At 45.0% G+C, this 17,197-nt stretch overlaps 1 protein-coding gene and 1 long non-coding RNA gene across 13 annotated transcripts in view; one reads left to right on the top strand and one right to left on the bottom strand.

Annotated features, from left to right (window-relative positions):
• Positions 1-1,806: 1,806 nt before the first annotated feature.
• SEC31A (SEC31 homolog A, COPII coat complex component) overlaps positions 1,807-17,197 on the bottom strand; it is a 62,016-nt gene continuing 46,625 nt past the window's right edge. For 6 of the 12 annotated variants that reach the window (XM_081206927.1, XM_081206928.1, XM_081206931.1 and 3 more), the window contains 6 exons: positions 15,943-15,981; positions 11,049-11,107; positions 9,600-9,881; positions 6,010-6,129; positions 3,753-3,824; positions 1,807-2,391 (listed from right to left, as the gene is read on the bottom strand). In XM_081206927.1, coding sequence (XP_081063053.1) covers positions 2,212-2,391; positions 3,753-3,824; positions 6,010-6,129; positions 9,600-9,881; positions 11,049-11,107; positions 15,943-15,981 — 752 coding nt within the window. In that variant the 3' untranslated portion in view covers positions 1,807-2,211. The remainder of the gene's footprint in view (positions 2,392-3,752; positions 3,825-6,009; positions 6,130-9,599; positions 9,882-11,048; positions 11,108-15,942; positions 15,982-17,197) is intronic. The other 6 variants (XM_081206932.1, XM_081206935.1, XM_081206929.1 and 3 more) reach the window with 1 other exon arrangement.
• Positions 11,114-16,028, top strand: LOC308594385. Its single transcript, XR_014011415.1, has 2 exons — positions 11,114-15,059; positions 15,394-16,028. It is a non-coding gene; the product is annotated as an uncharacterized lncRNA (long non-coding RNA).

The raw sequence follows: 17,197 nt of genomic DNA, 5'->3' as shown, positions 1-17,197 counted from the left end.
ATTTGCAACGTGGAAACTGACTTGTGCAGTTATCAGCTAGGATGAAAGCTGTTGTAAGGACCTGGGAAAGTCTGTTCCTTTTCTGGCCACATCAAAGGTAAGAAAAATGCAGTAAAAGGCTTGAACCACACCCATGAAAATTTCGGTGAAACTTTCTCTCCTTTAGGCTTTTAAATGCAGGATTTGAAGCACCCACATATCCCTGGAGGCTGGTTCCCATGTGCTCCTGGAAACTGACAAATACCGTAGTTGGTGGTAACAAGTGAAAGGACTTTCTTTTTTAGGAGTGGTCCCTCATTTATAGCGTCCCAAGACTCACCCAATGCTTTCAATAAAGGTCTTTAGCTGCAGGCAAACATCTTCATACTCTTATAGGCTTTTAAAAATCAGATTCTTTTACCTATCTCTCTCTGCAAGGTGGGTATTTTTGCTCTTTGGGGAGGCAGGTTTGTGGTGCCAGACCTTCCAGTCAGCTACAATTGTGCAACCTAAATTTGCCAATTGTAAAAGCAGCATTAAAACAACACAAGACAGAAAGAGAAGTAACTCTCTCTGTCTTACGTTGTTTTAATGCTGCTTTTACAATTGTACGTTTGTCTTGTATAGTTCTGTTATATGCTGAGCAACGTTCAGGGAAAGTTAAGCTATTGATGGGTTAATACGATAAGCAAAGATGTAGATGGCTTCAAATCCCTTTGTGATTCTGCCTCAGTCTACTTGAAGGCTGGGAGACACACACGTCTGCAACAGCCAGGAGCCTCCCAGACAGAGGGAGCTTCCAGACTATCGTTATTTTTGAGTGGGATCCAACAAAATATTGGCAAATTTAGGTTGCACAATTGTAGCTGACGGGAAGGTCTGGCACCACAAACCTGCCTCCCCAAAATATCAGACTTTCTGTGTAAGCCAAGTGGCCAGAAAATGCACTGCAAAGTGTGGTAAAACAGTTGCTTTGACGCAACATCATCGAACCTGCCCACAAACAAATCAGAATGAATGCTCAATAAAAACAGGTTGCTTTGGAAGCACATAGAATCTACTGGAGGCAAGGAGAATCGACAGGCTTTTATAGTGTGCATAAATACAGGTTGCATCAGCTAAACGTTAAATAAGGAGAGGAATAGTTTTGTGGTAAGAGTAGCTTGCCTGGTGGAGTGGAGCAGCAGAAATAGCCTCCAGGCCAATAAATAAATAAAAGTCACCTCTCCACTTCCCATCTTCCCTTCTAAGGTGTAGATACCAGAGAATACAGAGTTTGTGATCACATTTTTATTTCATTTGGGGCAACGGTAAGGCCTCACAGGCTGGGCTAGTGCCCCAGATGAACTTCGCATATGCCTGAAGATGCTTCAAAACCCTTTGCAACACAAAAGGACAGCTTGACAGACAAGCCATTGTGTGTTCCCTGAAAGTAGAGTTTGGAAATCATTGTTTTGAAAGCTGACACGCACAAGATGTTCGAAAGATGCCATCATTCCAACTGACTCACAGACATGGGAACTTTGCTGTCTGATCTATCAAAACCAACCTTAGTACCATTTCGATGAGGTTCCTCTGGCACTCATCTGGCCTCCGTTATAGAAGGAATCAGCATGGGAAGGGGGTGTATATATATATATATATATATATATATATATATGCATAACTTCAAGGCGACGGGTTTAAATAAATAGCCATTCGGCCATTCGCCCTAACGAAAGCAAAGGCATTAAACTATTAAGCAAGCTAAAAATTAATTAAGCTAAATCCCACTGACACTGCGGAAGCCTTAAGGAGGAGGGATAATAACTCAGCGCACACAGAAAATAGAATCTGAAACATTTTAATTGCTTGTTGATGCAGAGGAATGTGGGGAAAAAATTGCTTTCTGAGGTCAGCCTTACACACAAACTCCCCTCTTTGCTGTATTTAAAAGCCACTTTCAAAGCAGCAGGTAACGTGCATTTAAAATGGGGTATATGACGTGGTGCAATTCAATACACTTATCTGCAGATAAGGGTAATAAAAGATGGAGAGAAAGAAAAAGCACCAAGACTTGCTGGCCCTTCTAAAACGAAGCTCATCTGCGGCAAGGGTTGGGTGGGGAGGGAGAAGAGAAAATGACTTTGTCGTGACCAGCTTTCTATATCGCATCATGCTCTAAGGGCCGGGGTCCATCTCGCAGCACGCCACTTTGAAAGCAGGATGCTTCTGCTCTGCAAAAAGCGCACTTCACACGGCCAGCTTGTTGGCCTGGGTGAGGACCACTTTGAGCACCGGCATGAAGGCAGACGTCTCGCTGAAGTTGCTTGTGCTGACTATGTGGGTGTGGATGTTCAGCCCCTCCGCGTAGTTCCGTGTTTCGATGCTCCTGGCGATGTTGTGCAAACCGTTGATTATCGTCGGGGAGAGCTGGAGGGAGGGGGAGAGAAAACACAATTGAGAAGGTAGCCTTTTCACAGAGATATCTGGGAACCCCAACCTGACGCCACTCCAGCATTCTTGGCCCCAAGCACGCCACTCAGAGTGGAGTGGCTAAATGGCCACTGGAGAAATCTGTCCTCGTCAATGGTTGCGGTATTATTATTTTACACGACTTCACAAAGGAAGATGAAACTGGGGCAAGCAAACAACTTCTTCCAAGGACAGCTGCGAGCACCAATGGCAACAGGTTGGTGCAAGGCAGTAGCAGCCCCTTCCCCCCTTTCCTCCAGCAGGAAATTCCCAAACTTGGGTCTCTAGCTGTTGCTGGACTACAATTCCCAAGATCCTTGACCACTGCTAGCCAGGAATGATGGGAGTTGTAGTCCAACAACAGCTGGAGACCCAAGTTTGGGAAACCCTGCTCCAGGGCATGTGGAACAGTGTGTCTGCCTCTCCTGCCCTGCCCAGCCAAGACCTCAGAATGTTGCCTCCTGTGCCACTACAGGACTTCCCCAACCCACATGGTGGAACCCATATGGAGAGCATTTCTGGTACTGAATGAAATGCCTTTCTGGATGATGCGTTAGCTGGAGATTGGAAGCAAATACTTTTTTCAAGAGTTGGCTTTTTTGTGGTGTGACACCACCAGCATCTGCACAAGTGGGGCAGCAGCTGTGTGCAACCTGTCTATTCAGAGTCAGCATGACTCCCAATAATGACAGATGCTGTAGGCCAGGGATGGGGAAGCTGTGGCTGGACTCCAACTGGACCATGTTGGCTGGGGCTGGTGGAAGTTGGTGCCCCAGGTTCCCCACCACACACAAGTCATCCCCTGTGCTCTCTCTTATTCTGCTCAGCCACTGTACAGAACGCTGAAATGTATATATGGACTTCTTACAGCTGGTCTGGCTTGGGGATTTCTAATGCTGTTTAAAGGGGGCTGACGGTTTTAAGCATTGTCTTGGGATTCCCAGGAGCCCAACACAACGTTCAGCCTGATCTTACCACATGCTCCACTTGTCAGATCGTTTAAACATCCAGCTGCCACACACAAAGCTACCTTCTGGTGACATCGCTTCAAAAATGGATTCCCAAATCCCACCCAGGAAGTGCATTTACTTATTCTGCGAAACACTGCAGACCCATCTTATAGCACAGGAATAATTTCTAGCTTACAAATAGTGTTTAAAAGCGAGAAAACAATGCAAAAATAAATATGGAAGGCTGGAGAATGATCTGAAGGAAGCAGTTCAGCTGCTGAAGTTTAGAATGCCTGGCTTGGAGGTGAAGTGCAAGGAAGATAATCTGAGCATGGCAAAGCATAATGCACAATGATAAATAAAGCTTACTGTCTGATCTCTAAGTTTATCATACAGAAACTCCAGGCGTTTGTTGGCATCGTCAAGTTTCCTCTTGGTTTGCTACAGAAGAGACCAGAACATAGGAAGTCGTTAAACAAGCTTATCAAATTTTATCAATGCTCAACCAGCACACACACATAAACTGTTAGGATATAGTTCTGTTCCACCTTAAAAGGAACAGGCATGACTGTTGTGTGTCACATGCCTGTTTACTTCCAGCACAGGCTCGCTGGGAACTTCTGTTTTGTATATTGCTTTTGCTTTAGCTGTTTTGCTGGACACGAAGGGAAGCAGACATGTTTTTTCCTTTGTTCATGCTGCTGAATAAAATGCTGTAAATTATGCTTACACATGGCTCTGTCCGCCACTTCTGTTGTGCGAAGATTTATTCACTCTGCTGATAGAGCGTGCACGAGTCTCTAAACATATCTGAGGCTCGTGTCGCTGTTTGATGCTGTTCCAAGGGAGACCAGTGATCGCCCGGCTGCCGGCCGGTGGCTGGAGCCGGCTGGGGGCCTGCCTGATGCCCCTGTCTCCCCAGCAGTATCCCAACATAAACATACATACGAATTAGTATGTACTTTGATGTGCCTCCTAAGCATGGGGAAAGTTGCTCCCCAAGTAGGATTCAACTCCCCACACATCAGCTGATGCACATGTGGGGGGTGTCAATCCTGCTTTAGGCAAGGCTTTGGTGCATCAGCTGGTTCCAGCAGTTGGCTGGCACACCTGAACAAAGCAGGATTGAACCTCCCCAGGCATCAACTGATAATGGGTTCAGTCCTTTTTGTGGCCAAGCATCTACCTGCCCCATATCCCAAGTCACATATGACACAGGGTGTGGGGCAGGTGGGCGTCGTTTCATGAAAATGACCAGGCAGGCCAATTTTGGCACAGAGGCTGGAGGTTCCCAACCTTTGGTCCAGGAGGTTCAGAGCAGAAGGTTGCACAAGTGAAGTTGTTTATGTGGGACTGCACAGAGGGCACACAGAACTGCTGGCTTTGAGGTAGACAGGAATTGTGTCTGAATCAAAATTATCTTCCTGAGAGAACTGTGTCCTTGAAGGTGAAAGTAAGCACCCAGCACTTAGCTTATGGAAGGCGGTTCTGCTGCTGTCAACCAACAGGACACGCTCCTGCGTCTTCCCTACCTCCCTGTGTTGAATCAAAGGTGAGCTGTTCCAGTCAAGATAACTACCACAATTAATTGGTAGTTGCAGCAATGAGCTCATATACGTTTATATTCACTTGCTGTGATATAAGCAAACTGGCTTGCTTTGATGTCATCATCTGTGGGCTTTGGGTGCTGGGCTCTGGGCCCAGTAAGGGGAACAATCTGTAAGATTTGGGAATTTGCCACCGATACCCTCATCTGGTCAGGTGAAGTGATGGAAAGTCCTGGCAAAGTGGTGTATGTCGCTTTGTCTATAAAAAACATATGCACATTTGCTGGGGTGTAAACAAGCCACCTCCTTGCTGCAGAGTCCATCCCATGTCTGTAAAGGCTGGGAGACCTGGCAGGCTGGTCTGCTGTAAGTCTACACTAAAACGCTAGAACTAGTTACAGGTAGGTAGCCGTGTTGGTCTGGAGTACATGAAACAAAATAAAAATAAAAATCCTTCCAGTAGCACCTTAGAGACCAACTAAGTTTGTTATTGGTATGAGCTTTCATGTGCATGCATACTTCTTCAGATATCTCTTTGACATCCTTCTTTGGTATCCCTGGACCCAACCACTCTCACAAGCCCGCCTTTGGGCCCGTGGTTCAGAACGCTCCCCCAGACTAAAATGACAATATAGACTTGCATTCCACAGAGTCAGGCCACAAGCCCATCTGCAGCTCCCACCACTGTTCCCTTGCAGCTCTCCAAGGTGCTGAATCCTATTTCGGCCGTGTCTGCAAAACATTCATTTTTTGCCGCCGTCCTCTGCGTTTGCAAGGTCTTCTTGAACCATTTGGATAGGGGAAGAAGCACTTATCTTAATTCGAGTTGCCCGCAAGGGAAGACAGCCTAAGATGATGCTCTCCCATTGTGTAAATCACACAGTAACTGCAATTTTTCTGATAGGCTGAATATCTGAAGCACTTGACGAGAGCCTAGCTGCTGGTGATAAATCGTTTCTGATGACTCACCACACAGTGATGGATGCCACCAGCTCTGAATGTGTGATTACACTACATAAAATGCATTTTTTTATATAAAAACACCACCACCAAAACACAGAAACACATGGAGGACATACCGGATCGGTAGCTGAAGAGAGACACCTCTGGATCAGAGCTTCAAATGTATTCTTTAGGATAAGGTGTTCCTCAGGTATGGGCTTTTTCATGATCTTCTCTGTTGGCAAGGATTGCACATGCTAGAGGGGAAGGAAGAGTAATTTGGAATATCGCTTTGTCATCATTTGCTCCCAGTCTTTTTACTCCAGGGGAACCGTATGTTAGTAAAGTCACTTAAATAACACAATGGAATGCAGAGGGAAGGTCTTGATACTGAGGAAGCGAAATAAAAAGAGTGTATGATTTGAGGAGAAAGGGACAGAGAGGATTTCACTTCCAGTTCAGGCCTTGTTTGGGGCATGGAGACATTCAATCAAAAACAGACAAAGGGAAAACTCCCGCAGAACTACACAGCCTATCAGAGCATGTGCTGCTCCACTAGAAATCATGCTGTTCTGCCTGATTGCTAAGCAACACTTCCACTCTTCTTACTGGTAACACAATTAACCCTTAAGTTACAAACTGAATGATCCTTTCTGTTGCACTTCCAAGACCACAATCAACATTTTCCTGGCAACTCACTTCCCATATATCATTTTTTATCCCCTCTCCCTTTATATTTTTACATTCATATTCCATCATGGAACCCAAGTCAATGGACATGCAGGTCCCAGGTGGTCTCCGATTCAGGCACTGAGCAGACTCAGACCTGCTTAGCTTCAGCAAGGTGTTGGCACTGTGTTCCTACAGTCAATAACCTCTCTTTAATATCCACCCTGGGCCAACTGTCCAGTGACAAAGAAAGTCCAAGGCCAAGAGACTCTTGTTTCTATACACCTACCAATGTGCTGCCCTTTAATGGTACCTGCCAAATTTGCCGCTTAATGCTGAAGCAGCCCTGCTAACCCTGCCTTAGCATAAAACCCATTCACGCTGGATTCCCTCTTACCACAGGATAGACAGGTGTTTAGAGTCCATATTTCTGCACCCTTGAAAGATTTTGGGACAGGGAAAGCAAATGCTAACCTCTGCCTAAACATCAGTAAGATCTAAATCAAATGAAACGGGCAAATTCTGCCTGCCTCAACAATGCTGCTCCAAATAAGCCAACGTCTCTCACCGCATAGCAACCCACCCACAAGGCTCTCACGATCATTTGCCAGTCATTTGCTTTCAAAGACAATCCCCCAAGTCAAAAGGCTGATTGTTTTTTCACGCAGACCTCCCACTGAGCAAGTGGGAGGGGAAACAATCAGCCGTTCAGAAATTCAACAGCTGCCTGTCCAGGCTACATGGCTGCTACCACATCAGGCATAGAGGGGATACAACCAGAATTCAGGGGCCGGCAAAGTTTTTGTGGCTTGGGCCGGTTCACGGTCCCGCAGACGCCTTGGAGGGCTGGAGTGTGTGGGCGCACACACGCACAAACACTATTTCCGGCGCTCCTTCTGGCGCGGAGAAGGCTTCCTGCAGCCAATGGGAAGCCGGACAGCGTCGCGGAAGGCGGTCCCCGCTCTGCTCTGCGCCAATTTAGCGCACGGGAGCTGACCCAGCGGGCGGCAGCGGTCCATGGGCCAATTAAATGACTCCAATGGGCCGCCTGTGGCCCATGGGCCTTAGGTTGTCGACCCCTGAACCAGAAAATGGCCTCCCTGTCTCTGAAGTGAGGTGGTGGTGAGATAACTGCAAGACGGACCCCTCGTCTTGTAGCAAAGGATGGCGCAACCTAACAGGACATGTGTAAAGAACCTCTGGCCTGCCAGATGTGGCTGAACTATGACTCCCATCAACCCCTGCAAGTATGGCCAATGGTCAGGCAGGACAGGAGCTGTAGTTTAGCAAGACCTGGAGGTCCAAAGGTTCCCCACATCTGTGCCAGATGCCAAATTGCAAGGGATGCTGGCCTGGTGAGGGAATCTTCTCAGAAGTGAACACGTTCTCTCTCATTCTACCTCAGACAACCGTTTCAGAGCCAAAGGTAACCCCCTACTCCCCAGGCTGCACTCTTTCCCTCTCACTCCACTGTCAATCTCAATGAAGACGTAAGAACAGATGCTCAATTAGATGAAAGGTCTGACTTCTGATTCTTCTGGTCATTTTAGCCATTTCGGAATAATCCATCAACTTGATCTCTGCCATTCTTCTCTGGTAGGAAGAATCAGGAAGACCAAATTTTTAATAAGGAATGGGGAAATTTTTTTATAACTTATCTTAAAAACCATTGTGAAGAGTTTAAATTGTTAGTAAGATTGGAATAACACTTGTAGTTTAATGGTGAATTTTGGACACATTGGAGATGTAAAAGATTTGGATTCTTATAAAAGATGCGGGGGGAGGTGATTAACAACAGGACCCACAAAGGGGAGAAGGGAAGTCCATGAGATTCTCTGGAATCTTGTGTCTATGTTGTATGTTGGCTATGTGACTGTAAAACTTTAATCTGAAAACCAAATAAATAAATTTACACAACTAGATCAAAGGTCTCTCTACAGCCCAGCATCCTGGTTTCACAATGACCAACTAAAACGCTCATGGGAAGCCTCCGAGCAGGACATGAGTGCAAAGGCACTCTCACATTGCCTAGCAAACACCTCTGATACTGGAGGGAATGTGGTTATCGTGAGTAGCGACCATCGATAACCTTCCCCTGTATAAATTGGTCTAGTCCCCTTTTAAAGCATCCATCCCTAAATGTTGTGGCAAATGCCATCATTCAACTCTGCCTCTTGGCCGCCCTCCCCTGCAGCCTCCGCTTCAGCCTCAAAGTCTGAACTGCTCTCTGCCCTAGCCTCTTCCTGCTCACTAAAGCCTGTCACGTCTTCAGCTTCCGACACCTCCTCCTCCCAGTCTTGTCCCTCTTCTCCTTCTGACCGCTCATCGTCGTCCCAACACCAATTGCCTGGCCCTGAGCATCCTTCCTGTTAGATGGTGGTGTGGTTGCTCGAGAGCAAACAGGCAAGACTCCGACCTGTCTTTTCCAGGCTTTATTCTTAGTGCAAAACTATTTACAGTGAAGAGCGCTGCAAGTTCATGTCTGGCTCAGTCGCTAGCAGAATCTGGGAGTGGTTGGTCCTTGTACCTCCCCCAGCATAACAGTCGCTTGATCCCCAACCTTCTCCTCCCCTCCCTGCGCTGAAACCTCCTGCGCAGAGTGGCCGCTGGCAAAGGGGTACTTCCCTCCTCTCCGCCTTGCTCAGGGTTGGTGTTCAGGCTCTCTCTAGCATCCCCTGGTTCCACCACCTCCTCTCCACTGGAGGTGGGGCTTTCCTCCTCACCAGAGGAGGAACTGCTTCGCAAGACTTTCGGAGGTTCCCTATAACACAACTGCCCTTCCAACTCTCACCTCTGAGCTGATGGCAGTTCCCTGACACTTCCCCTGGGGGTTCCCTAGGGCAGTGATGGCCAAACTTGGCCCTCCAGCTGTTTTGGGACTACAATTCCCATCATCCCTGACCACTGGTCCTGTTAGCTAGGGATGATGGGAGTTGTAGTCCCAAAACAACCGGAGGGCCAAGTTTGGCCATCCCTGCCCTAGGGGGTTCCACGGCTGGTGCCTCCCTCCACTCCTCGGCATCCAGCTGGCCCAAGACACCAGGCCACTAGCTCTTACCTGCATGGTGTTGCCAATTGGCGCTCCAGGCGCCCCTTCCATGCTGGGCATGGACACAGAAGGAGTCATGATGGTATGACCCCCAGGTTGTGGGACGTTCTGGAAAGAGCTTGGCATGCTAGGTTGGCCTGGAGGAAGATGCGAGGGCTGGAACGGAACCTGGGCAGGAGGCATTGCTGGCTGCTGCTGCTGCTGCTGCTGCTGCAGCTGGGCTTGAGGGTCCGACATGGGGTTCATTATCGGGGCTGTGATGGGAACTGGAGGCAGGAAGTTCTCAGGCATCTAAGGCAGAGGAAGGAAAAGAAGAGCTCACTCGAGTTCTTATGGCAGCAGGTGTGTGTGATAAAATTAGGCAAGAGTAGGAAATGATATTTGCTACCACTGTTTTGAGGGCTGTTCACCTATCAAAGGTTATTTCAGTTCCTTGTTCGCTGGGCATTCAATCATTAAATCAGCCTCTGCTAGCCTGACGTTTCGGACTACAATTCCTATCAGCCCTAGCCAGCAATTTAGCTAAGTTTAAAGGCGTTATTTTTGAGGCAAGCATCATTCATGTATAACTTGCTGTTGATTTTTCCATGCTGCACCAGTCTTTCATAAACTGAAATGCGTTCGCAAGCCCTCTGATGATAGTTTTAAAACAAATCCAAGAGAATTTTTTTTAAAAAAAAAATATTTATGCTTTTCAGGTTTATACATTTCACTAATTTTACAATCATTTTAACATTTCAAAACTTGACTTCCTTCCCCCTCTTTCTGCAGTTCCTTAAATTTATTTTAAGTATCTTCTGCATATCCTAATTAAAGTCATTTGCTCATTCATTCATCTACTTTAAATATAAACTCTTATAAAACTGCAAGTTATTACAACAATCCTGCCAATGTTCTTATCTGTTTACAATTTATCTGTAAATATTCAATAAACCATTTCCATTCTTTTTTTAAAAAAATTGTTATCTTGATTTCTTATTCTTCCGGTAAATTTCACAATTTCTGCATATTTCATAAGTTTTTTAATAGATTCTTGTATTTATTCTATACTGTATACAATTTTTTCCTAATTATATGATTTCTAAATCCTTTATGAACTTTCACCTTTTCATACCATATATAAGCGTGCCAACCAAAAATATTGTCATGACCTAAGTGTAGAATATGTGAATTTTCTAATGTTATCCATTCCTTCAACCAGCAAAGATAGGATGCCTCATAATATAGTGTCATATCCGGCAGGGAAAAACCTCCTCTTTCTTAATCCAAGAGATCTTAATCTCTTGAGTCCTGTCTTGCCTACTGGGGCAATTAAAAACCTCATATTGGGGATCAGGGAGGATAACAACACACAGGCTAAGATAACCCTCTCTCTGGTTGCCACCTTTGATCGCAGGGACACCTGGGGAAGGGCCTTCAAAGTCACTATCAGCACATCAGAAGTTCCTTTTAACCTACCTTCTTTTTCTTTGCAATTCTGCTCAAAGCAGGAGGATCGTTCCAGCCATTCTGAGGTCCTGCAACAAGACCAAACAATATCAGTGGAATGTAAAGCATCCCAGAAAATCAGGAGGGGCAAATTTTGCTGCATTCTAACTAGAGGCTACCATTTCATCGGAATCTAGAAATTTCAGAGAGGGGATGAGCATGTTCTGTATTTGAAATAGGAATGCAAATAACGCAAAAACCCACATCTGCCTTCATAGCTTTTGGCCCAATTCCCTTGCTCCTCCTGCCCAACGGGAACTAAACTCAACTAGTTGCTCCTATATTTGTGCACGTTCTGCCTCCACTACCAGAATGCAGATTGCAAGCCCCATGAGGGAAGGACCTACCCTGTGGGTTTATACTACCTGCAAAGATTTATGTAAATTGACGGTACAATATTCCAGTTATGATTAACATTCATTACAGTGCTCTTTGTCAATCTGGCATGGATTTGCAAGTACAATTAGCATAATCACATATGTTATTTATCGGTACATATTTAATACGGTCATTGACATTTCTATCATTGGGCTAACAAAGAAAATCTGAAATTTCAGAGATTTGTTTCAGACGTTGTTAACAACAGACACCACTTTGGAATACCGTGTTGCTGCTCTGGAGAATGCAGCATTTCGGCGCTTCTGGGGTTTTAAATGCTGATTGATGCCCCATAACGTTTCCAACTGAGAATGATGTGCTGGCCACCGTTTGTCAAAATATATGCCTCTACTGGTTCGCCCTGGAAGTCTGGGCTGTAGAGCCTTCATGGTGATGAAACAAGGAAGCTGCTTTGTATCGATTTGAAGAAGAAGAAGAGTTTGGATTTGATATCCCGCATTTCACTCCCTTTCAGGAGTCTCAAAGCGGCTAACATTCTCCTTTCCCTTCCTCCCCCACAACAAACACTCTGTGAGGTGAGTGGGGCTGAGAGACTTCAGAGAAGTGTGACTAGCCCAAGGTCACCCAGCAGCTGCATGTGGAGGAGCGGAGACGCGAACTCGGTTCCCCAGATTACGAGACTACTGCTCTTAACCACTACATCATACTGGCTCCCTTTGGACGATGGGCCCATCTAAGCACAGTTGCTTAGGCTGGGAAGCTTTCCCTACACCAGGTGTGGGGACACTTCCCTGCCTGAGAGCCATATTCCTTTCTGGGGAAGCTTCCAGGGGCCACATAACAGTGGCAGTCAAGGCCAGAGGCAAAGCAGTAGATGTCAATTTACCTTTGGACAGGAGGCCAGTTCCTACAAGCGCTCACTCACACAACTCTCTACCCTCCATCAATGCAAGCAAGAGGCATGATCAGAGTTGAAGGACACATTCCAGCCATGCAAAAACACTGGAGGAGGATGTGAAGCAAGGGCGGTGAGGGTTGTGGTCTGGGTGGAGTGCCAAGGGCCAGACAAAGCCCTGAAGGGCCACATTTGTTTGGCCCATGGGCTGAAAGTTCCCTGCCTCTGATCTACCACTGACTGGCAGGAGTCCTTGACCACCTAGAGGTGCAGAGGACTGACCTTCTGCATACGAACTTTACCACTGGGCACCGCCCTTCCCAAAGGACAATGGATTTCGCACTGGGGAAGGAGGATTAAATCTGGGGACACGCCTGTGCTATTTGCATTAATAAAAAGTCTAAGGACACATATTCAGATATGCAATGGGCAAAACCATTAGTTGGTTAGAATGGAACTGGGCCTGCTGAAGACAGCAGTGCATCTTTTCAAGCCTAGGTTCCCGCATAGCTGTAGTTTTGATATATTTTTGCTAATGGTAGGATTAAATCAGCAACTGGTAGCAGAGAGACAGCAGGTTTAGATCTTCACCGCCTACCCTTTCCAGCGCAGACCACTGAAAAAGACAACCAGCTTTTGCAGCAGGGATATCAGGAGGGAATCAGTAATTCCTGGTAACCCATAAATCCACAGCAGCGTCAACATCTTAAAAAAACAAAAACCGGTTTGGATCAAAACTGGTAAAAATTGGAAAGAACAAAGCTGCTGTGAACATGCTCATTTTAGTCACTTAATTAAGTTTTGCTGCTGCTTGGCAGGAAGCCTGTCTCGCAGAGGGAGAGTGCGCTGCCACAGATCTTGCCGCTTGAATTCATAATCACTAACTGGGGAGTAGAGTAACAACGGCTGCCTGCTACTGAGCCTCATGGGCTAGGGAGCTAAAATGCAGGGAGCCCCCTGCGTTTGCAGTGCCAATTACTGTGCTTCCCTGGAAAAAAGCAGCTTCGCTCATAAAAGTGCTTCGTCCAGGAAACCGGTAGCTCAGTTGGTTAGAGGATGGTGCCCATAACGCCAAGGTTGCAGGTTTGATCCCCGTTTGGGAAACTTCATATTTCTGCACTGCAGGCTAGAGGATCCTCAGGGATGAAGTTCATTACAATATGTTTGCTGTATCCTGATCACTAACTGCAATATTTTAATCGCACTTACTGCATTTTTATTTTAAATGCTATGGCAGGCATAGGCAAACTCGGCCCTCCAGATGTTTTCTTCTTTTATTATCTTTAATTATTAATATTATACAGTATTGCAGAAGGTTTTACAAACATAATGACCCAAATACAGTCAAGAGCATATCTCATATGTTTTCAATTGTCTTCACAAAACCCCTTGTTTTGCTCTTCGTTAATATTAATCTCCTTCTTTAGACTCCATCATTTTAACCTCTCAAGTCACATATATATCCTGGCCCTCCAGATGTTTTGGGACTACAATTCCCACCATCCCTAACCACTGGTCTTGCTAGCTAGGGATCATGGGAGTTGTAGGCCAAAAAACATCTGGAGGGGCGAGGTTGCCTATGCCGGTATCAGTGAACCACTCAGAGATTTTACTTTCGCAAAGAAGAGAAGGCTAAGCGGCAAATAAATCATCTAAATAAATAAAAAAGCTATGAACCTGTCCAGACAAAAATGGCCAGCTGGGTATCTGAACACACATTGATGTTATCGTCTATTGGCAAGGGCTTCCGAATAAGCCTTATTGAAAATGAATGAAAGCAGTACTGAGTGTGAATTCGGAATCAGTAGCTGCAGATGTTCCTGGTGGAATTTGCTCTGGCTCAGGAGTATGCAGGGACCTCGCCTGCCCCAAGAAACATGCTTAGGGGGAAAGCTTAAATTGGGATCTTCTGAACTGATCTGAACTCAAGGGCCAGTCAAGTAAAATAAAAAGTAATGCAGGTTTGTTACACAACACCGATAGTTAATCAAAAATAATCACAGCTGGAGTTTTTAACCACAGTGCTATCATTTTCTTTTTACAAAACTGTAGCTCCCATTCTCTAAAATCTAGGATTAACTCAGTTTCCTTTGAAAAATTTGGAGTCCCATGGTTCTACAACTCATTTGCAACTAAAGGCAAAAAGGTAAGTGTGTACTGGGCACAGGATTTCACTTTCTATGAATCCCAGCGTTTTTTCTTTTCCAAAGGAAGATTCTAATTCTCATGAATATAGAAAATATATGTTGAGAGTGTGGGGATAACGATCACTCAAATCTTGGAAGCTAGCAGAGTTTCCGATTAAGATTTCTAGCAATCAAGGCTAGGCAGGGAGAACTTCAGTGTTCTTCACAGCTCTTTCTCCCTTCCCAGGACTAACTAAATCATATTTTTTAAAAGGCTGAAAGTTGAAGGATAAATTAGGCGAAATAAGAAAAACAAAGGAGAAGAGAAATATTTGCTGTTAGCATTTCAACTTTTTCTCTTCCCTCCCCCCATGAGCAAGTCTCTCACCTGGGAATCTGAGAAACCCTGGTGAAGACCAACACTTAACCCCTAGAGATCTTGGGATGTGGTGCCAGGCCAAATTAGAGGCCCCCTGCCTATGTCCCTGATGCTATTGTTTGAGGCTGAGTTTGCTCTTCCTTCTATTAACCAAAACATATTTCCTGTGCCAAAAGGAAGAACTGCAGGTAGACATCTTCACAACCCCTGCAATTCCTCATCTTTTCCATCAGTGCAAGCAGGTAAAGGTAAAGGGACCCCTGGACGACTCTGGGGTTGCGGCGCTCATCTCGCTTTATTGGCCAAGGCATACAGCTTCCGGGTCATGTGGCCAGCATGACTAAGCCGCTTCTGGAAAACCAGAGCAGAGCACGGAAACACCATTTACCTTCCCGCCGGAGCGATACCTATTTATCTACTTGCACTTTGACGTGCTTTCAAACTGCTAGGTTGGCAGGAGCAGGGACCGAGAAACAGCTCACCCCGTCGCAGGGATTCGAACCGGCGATCTTCTGATCGGCAAGTCCTAGGCTCTGTGGTTTAACCCACAGTGCCACCCATGTCCCAAGCAAGCAGGAGGCAGCTTACAAACAGCTTATGCAAATCTGTTCGATCTGCACAAATTAAGCAAATGATTCTGGATTTTTTGGACACAGAACTTGGATTGATTAGGTGCAATTTCTTTTAATGTTCCATTGGAAAGTGCAGAATACACACGCCCTGATTTTAAGGATAGTTGCAACTATTTGGAAGATTGTATAACTGTCTTCTCAGCTTTTCTGAACACAAAAGGCAGCTGTCCTGTTTGTGCAAAGACTGCTTCAAAAATTATAGTGCAGACCATGGAAATTAACATTTCAGAGTGTTGCTCCTCCCCCAGTGAATGCAACAAACATCTGTTTTAGAAGTTGATCACATCTGTGGTTATAAATCCCAGCTCTGCTATTTGAGTCAAACCATTTGTCTCCATTAAAATGTTACCGAGTGTTAAATTTCATTGGATTTAACAAGTATTATTAGCACAAAGTATTGAATTTGCGGTCACATGCACTGCTAGAGTCCAATTTGTTAGATGTTCGTGCTGTGCCTTAATGATTTCCATTTTATAAAAGGTAGCTAAGTCACCTTGCAGGATACTGGCTTGGTCTTGTATGGATTGATAGTCTGCAGACAAAACGCAAAAAAAACCTCAGGAGCAATTTAAAAGGGGGGGGGGGGGAAAGATACACTACCTTCTCATTACCAGCTTTTCCCAAGCTTTGCATGTGCTGGAAAACACCTTCTAAGGTTTCAAGAACAGATTTCAAGCGTCCGCTCTTACCAATCCTCACTCCCAGTTTAGCCATGCAGCCCCAGAGTTTGCCTAAGCAGCAAAGAACAAGCCACCTTCCTTGGAGAAGTGCACTCAGTATCCACATCCTTCTCCCTAAGAAAACCTAGAGGAGTTTCCCAAGAACCGTGGGATTCTTAAAGAACTCCATTTGAATAGCTGCTGGTGTTGTGCTGGGCTTAAGGTCTGTAAGGCCTGGTTCCAAAGTCCTGTTTAGTGATGTGAGGTGAGAATATTCTCCGGAGAATATTCTCGTGAATGATAATATTCTCGAGAATATTCTCTGCTGGAAAGTTCTCCGGAGAATATTCTCCACAAACTTTTAAAAAATCTAGTAAATAATAAATCAAGCTGTGATATTGCCAGTGTAAGTAATGAATAATAATTATTTTTTGATCCAGTTACATTATTGGGCATTGTGTCATTCACCATTGGCAGTTCTGAAATGTGAGCTACAGAAACCTTTTTTTTTTTTTTTAGTTTTAAAAATGCTATTCATTTAATTTGATGAAAATTTGAATTCTATGTATTTCAACTGTATGTAATAGGCTTGGTGAATAACGTGAGTCATTCATGCTGAATTTTCAATTTCAACTTTGGTGCAAAAAAATAATAATCAAAAAATGTGAATTCACTGCATTGCCCCATTGAATAAAAGTATATTTACAGTTTTTGGTTGCTATCTGAACAAGTTTACCCATGAACAAACATGTATATTAACTAATTATATCATTTTCAATGCATTAAAATGAATATTCTCCTATTTTAAATGAAAATCTCTAATATTCTCATTAATCGAGAATATTCTCCAAAAGATTATTCTCGAGAATTTAATATCACTAGTCCTGTTCATCAAAGTGACAATGGGATAACCCTGCAAAAACAGGGATGGGGTAGGCATGGTCCTCTAGTTGCCTGGACTCCCAACAGTCAGGGATGATGGGAGCTGAAGCTCAACATCTAGAGGACCACACGTGTTTTAAGAGTTCGGCTGTGAACTGAACATGAAAGCTACCTTCATTAGAAAACTTTAGTCCATAGCACTCTTTG

This window comes from Podarcis bocagei, assembly GCF_964188305.1.
Source record: "Podarcis bocagei genome assembly, chromosome: 9".
In the NCBI taxonomy this organism is placed as follows: Eukaryota; Metazoa; Chordata; class Lepidosauria; order Squamata; family Lacertidae; genus Podarcis; species Podarcis bocagei.
The sequence above is the reverse complement of the archived record's forward strand: the minus strand, read 5'-3'. Positions and strand labels throughout refer to the sequence as shown.